This window comes from Triticum dicoccoides, chromosome 3A, assembly GCF_002162155.2.
Source record: "Triticum dicoccoides isolate Atlit2015 ecotype Zavitan chromosome 3A, WEW_v2.0, whole genome shotgun sequence".
NCBI lineage: Eukaryota > Viridiplantae > Streptophyta > Magnoliopsida > Poales > Poaceae > Triticum > Triticum dicoccoides.
Window position 1 is genome coordinate 439,234,516 of NC_041384.1, and position 5,249 is coordinate 439,239,764.

Genomic DNA, 5,249 nt, shown 5'->3' on the forward strand with positions numbered 1-5,249 from the left:
CAATGTTCATGGTGTCATTTGCATATGCTCTGGCCTCCAGGGTAATTTCAGAATGGAAATTCAAAACGAAACTTGCCCATATGCTCTGGCATGAATAATAAAATTGAATGAAAAAATAAGTTAAAGTTCTACAATGAACATATCTGTGTATTCTAGCTGTGAGCAAATTTTTATGAAGATAATACACTTGTGGTGGTCTAGGAAAATTTGGTTGCATAAAAATCAAGCTTTTTAGAGCACCGATTTCATGAAGCTCAACGTTGACACATACTGGAAGGTAGTATTGCTAGAGTCGTTGCGAACATTACCCGAACACCTCGAGGGCAATGCAAATGCAATCCCCGTGAACCAAATCAATCAACGTGCAGACAGTACAGCTGGGGAATCAAGCCACGCAAACTAGCATAATTGAGTTCGGGAGTTAACAACGAGAGAAACGCAGCAGGAAGACGAGGAGCAGGAGAGGCAGAGCCACATCATTTGCGGGTCTCGTCGTCCTCCGGCTCAAACTCCGGGTCGCCGTCAGGGTGCATCTCCAGCCACTGCTCCTTGGTCCAGTACTCCTTGACGTGCCCCCACTTCTTGCGGAACTTCTCGATCTGGCTGTCCATGACGACCAGCGCCGAGGAGTCGCCGACGTAGTAGGGGTGGTTCCCCGACCAGACGTCCACCGAGTACTCCGGCTTCGTGCCCCCCGTCACCAGCACCAGCTCACCGTTGCAGTACACCTTGGCGTCCTCGAAGATCTCCGGGTGCAGCCCCTTCTTCCGCATCGAGCACCTCATCCCCTGCACGCGCGCACAGCGCACAAGTTAAGGATTGACAAATGTCTCCCCCAATTCAGAGCCTTATGAAGTTTAAGTATGGAAGTGAGTTCAGTACCTGGGAGGGGACGAGGGAGCGGAGGGTGCGGTTTGCGGTTCTCGCGACGGCGGCGGCGCCTGGGGTCGGGAGGAAGGAGGTGGAGAGGGAGAGCGCCATGGCTGACGACTTGTTGGCTTCCTTGCCTGTTTCTTCCTATCTTATCCTCTTGTGCTGATGATGATTTCTGAATGTTGAGGCTAGTCCGGGATTTCCGGTGGCCGCTGGCTCGGCCTGGTCTTTTTTTGGGGGGTTTGCTGTGGGAACTCCTATTCGGCGCCCTGCCGCCACCATGCCAACACTCGTGGGCTGGCCCGTGTAGATCCTGAATTCGCTCTTGTTCGTTCGATCGTATTTGAAAAAAAACGAAAAAATCATGAATTTGAAAAAAAAGGTTCATTGATTTGAAAAAATCATCATATTTGAAAAGTTTTATGAATTTAAAAAAGTTCATAAAAAGGAAAATAATAAAATGCTAAACAGAACCGTTCCAAGAAAAAAAGAAGAAAATAAAGAAGTCGGTGTAATAAAGCGCCGAATAGTAAATGTCGTTTGTTGTTTAGTCTGTTTTTTTAGGCAATGTTGCTTACTTTGATTGGGCTGATGGATTGGTAGGGCTTTGTCAATTTAAACGGACCAGGTAATTCGAAGCATGTTTAAGGAAAGAGTTAAATACATTTTTGGTACATGAACTTGCAGTTACCATTTAAAAAAACATGAACTTGCACTCAATGTACCGATTCATACATAAACTTAAAAATAATATAACGGAAAAGCTATTTACCAGACGGCAGTAATTTTGCAACAGATCCACACACGTCGGATGTCGTTCGTTTCAGATCTTGCGGCCGTGATTTCAGGGTGTTTTTTTTGGACCGGATTGATCGTGCGGGCGTATTTTTCTCGATCACGATCTCTGGCGCGATTTGTTTGACATAATTGTCGGATCTTATTGCGGCAGTAATTTTAGAAAGTATTTTTGGGGCTCGATTTTAGAGTGTTTTATTAGTAGGAAAGGAAATAGGTGGCGTGATTTCCGGATCATGATCCCATGAGCATTCTAGGAAGGTTTTAGTGCGATTTCAGGTTGACTTTTTAAGTAGAAAATAGTGTCAAAAAGTACTTGTGCCAATAATCGAACTATGACCATCTACTCGTGAGTTTAACAAGCTAACCAGTCCAGATACTATTACTTTTTGTTGTGAGTTAAAGTTAAAACTTGTTTTAATCTGTTGTTTTGTACTAACACCTAGACATTGACGAACATTTGCTCTATTAAAAGTCTACTCCCTCCATTTCAAAATAGATGACCCAACTTTATATTAACTTTAGTATAAATTTAATACAAAGTTGGGTTATCTATTTTCGAACGGAGGGAGTAACTACTAGTCCATGCATCGTGGCCTAATAACTGACATTTAAACACCAAACACCGCGGTAACTCTGATATAAGGGAAAAATATATCCCCAATAATTTTTATGTAAATAGCATGATAATATAGACTTCCCGGCCTGATAACTTAGGTACAAACAATACGATAACTTTGACCCATGATTTTTTTTGGTTGGAAAATGGGAAGGGATAAAAGTTGATAACTCACGTACAAACACCGCGGTAAAGTTTGACTCCGAGATAAAAGTTGTTGAAAAACATACTCCCGATTACTTCATTGTAAATAGCATGATAATATATGCACATCACCGATGATAACTCATGTACAAACACCACAGACACTTTTTCACCCCGAAGATAAAAATTGTTCAAAAATATACCCGGGTAACTTGGTGTAAATAACATGGTTGTACACTCATATCGGACCTGATAACTCATGTACAAATACCATTGATGAAAAGTATACAACCTATGCACTCTGGTAACTTTTGTGTGAATACTGAATAGCATGGTAACTCACACATTGTAGACCTGATAACTTATGTACCCCGGCCCTGATAACTTTGGCGCCGAGGGGGGTGGGGTTGATGGAATATCCCCCTGGTAATTTTTATATGAACAACATGATAACTCACACATCACAGACCTAATAACTTATGTACTCTGTTCCTCATAGCTTTGGTAGGGGGGAGGGGTAGGGGTTGTCGAAATATCCCTTGGTAAATTTTGTGTGAATAACATTGTTGTGTGTGAGTTATCAGGTTCGTGGCATATAAATTATGATGCCCTTTTGTAGAGAAGTTATTGGTGTGTGTTACAACAACTTTTCTTCTTTGCACCGAAAGTTACCGCAGTATTTGTGAGTGGGTTACCAGGTTTGTGGCGTATATATTACCATGTTCTTTATAGAGATGTTATTTGGGGTGTTATAACAACTTGTTTTCATGTGGTCAAAAAAGTTACCGCGGTGTGTATGTGTGAGTTATCATATTCATGGCATATAAATTACCATGGTCTTTTCTACAAATAAGTTGTCGGAATGTGTTACAACAACATTTTTTCTTCTGGTCGAAAGTTACCATGGTGTTTGTGAGTGAGTTACATGTCATATAATTATCATGCTGTTTTTACAAATAAGTTATGGGGATGTGTTACATCAATATTTTTTTACAACGGTGTTTGTGAGTTATCAGATCTGTGCTGGACAAATTACCGTGTACACAAAGGGAAGAAACTGGTAAAACGGAATATTTCTGATTGGGTGTGTAGCAGTATAAATACCTACCGAATTTTTTATAACCATAACTTGAATTTGGGGCAGGTCGATAGGACAAGTGATGAAGGTCCAGGAGGTAGTGAGTTCGACTTCCAGTTGTATTAACTTTTTTACCATGTTTTTTTACGACACCAAAAAATAAAAAGTAGTAGTCCGTTCGGATCTGTTGCTAGGGTCCAGTTGACCGGATTATAGCACAGTCCATAATATAAATAGGTCTGACAACTTGTGTTTCGGGTACGTTTGAGCATATTTTCGTTAACTCTCCATTAAAAACTGCAGCCCACACTTCATATCTATTTGTGAGTCCCACTTGATAAGGATAGAAATAGAACATACTCCCTTCGTTCCGAATTACTTGTCGTAGGTATGGATGTATCTAGATATATTTTAGTTTTAGATACATTTATTTTTGCGACGAGTAATTTGAAATGAAGGAAGTAGTGTTGGGGAACGTAGCAATAATTCAAAATTTTCCTACGTGTCACCAAGATCAATCTATGGAGTCATCTAGCAACGAGGGAGGAGTGGATCTACATACCCTTGTAGATCACGCGCGGAAGCGTTCAAGAGAACGGGGTTGATGGAGTCGTACTCGTCGTGATCCAAATCACCGATGATCCTAGCGCCGAACGGACGGCACCTCCGCGTTCAACACACGTACGGAGCAGTGACGTCTCCTCCTTCTTGATCCAGCAAGAGGGGAGGAGAGGTTGATGGAGATCCAGCAGCACGACGGCGTGGTGGTGAAAATAGCGGGATTCCAACAGGGTTTCGCCAATCGCTGCGGGAGAAGGGAGATGTGTCATGGGAGGGAGAGGGAGGCGCCAGGGCTTAGGTATTGCTGCCCTCCCTTCCCCCCACTATATATAGGGCCAAGGGAGAGGGGGGGCGCAGCCTTGGCCCTTCCTCCAAGGAAGGGTGCGGCCAGGGAGGAGTCCATCCTCCCCAAGGCACCTCGGAGGTGTCTTCCCCCTTTAGGACTCTTCCTTTCCCTTATCTCTTGGCGCATGGGCCTCTTGGGGCTGGTGCCCTTGGCCCATACAGGCCAAGGCGCACCCCCTACAGCCCATGTGCCCCCCCCCACCGGGGCAGGTGGCCCCACTCGGTGGACCCCCGGGACCCTTTCGGTGGTCCCGGTACAATACCGGTGACCCCGAAACTTGTCCCGATGGCCGAAATAGCACTTCCTATATATAATTCTTTACCTCCGGACCATTCCGGAACTCCTCGTGATGTCCGGGATCTCATCCGGGACTCCGAACAACTTTCGGGTTACCGCATACTAATATCTCTATAACCCTAGCGTCACCGAACCTTAAGTGTGTAGACCCTACGGGTTCGGGAGACATGCAGACATGACCGAGATGACTCTCCGGTCAATAACCAAGAGCGGGATCTGGATACCCATGTTGGCTCCCACATGCTCCTCGATGATCTCATCGGATGAACCACGATGTCGAGGATTCAATCAATCCCGTATTCAATTCCCTTTGTCTAGCGGTATTGTACTTGCCCGAGATTCGATCGTCGGTATCCCGATACCTTGTTCAATCTCGTTACCGGCAAGTCTCTTTTACTCATTCCTTAACACATCATCCCGTGATCAACTCCTTGATCACATTGTGCACATTATGATGATGTCCTACCGAGTGGGCCCAGAGATACCTCTCCGTCACACGGAGTGACATATCCCAGTCTCGATTCGTGCCAACCCAA

General features: G+C 44.4%; 1 protein-coding gene across 1 annotated transcript; it reads right to left on the minus strand.

Annotated features, from left to right (window-relative positions):
* Positions 1-225: 225 nt before the first annotated feature.
* On the minus strand, positions 226-1,084 carry LOC119268456 (50S ribosomal protein L31-like). Its single transcript, XM_037550106.1, has 2 exons — positions 883-1,084; positions 226-788 (listed from the first exon to the last, which is right to left on the minus strand). The coding sequence occupies exons 1-2, from the start codon at positions 979-981 to the stop codon at positions 477-479; spliced, it is 411 nt and encodes a 136-aa protein (XP_037406003.1). The 5' UTR covers positions 982-1,084; the 3' UTR covers positions 226-476.
* Between the last annotated feature and the right edge of the window lie 4,165 nt (positions 1,085-5,249).

Excerpts from the sequence above, each read along its gene's own strand:
- LOC119268456 (XM_037550106.1), bottom strand. The coding sequence starts at position 981 with ATGGCGCTCTCCCTCTCCACCTCCTTCCTCCCGACCCCAGGCGCCGCC. Across the intron at positions 789-882 it reads GCTCCCTCGTCCCCTCCCAG|GGGATGAGGTGCTCGATGCG; the intron begins GTACTGAACTCA and ends GCGCGCGTGCAG.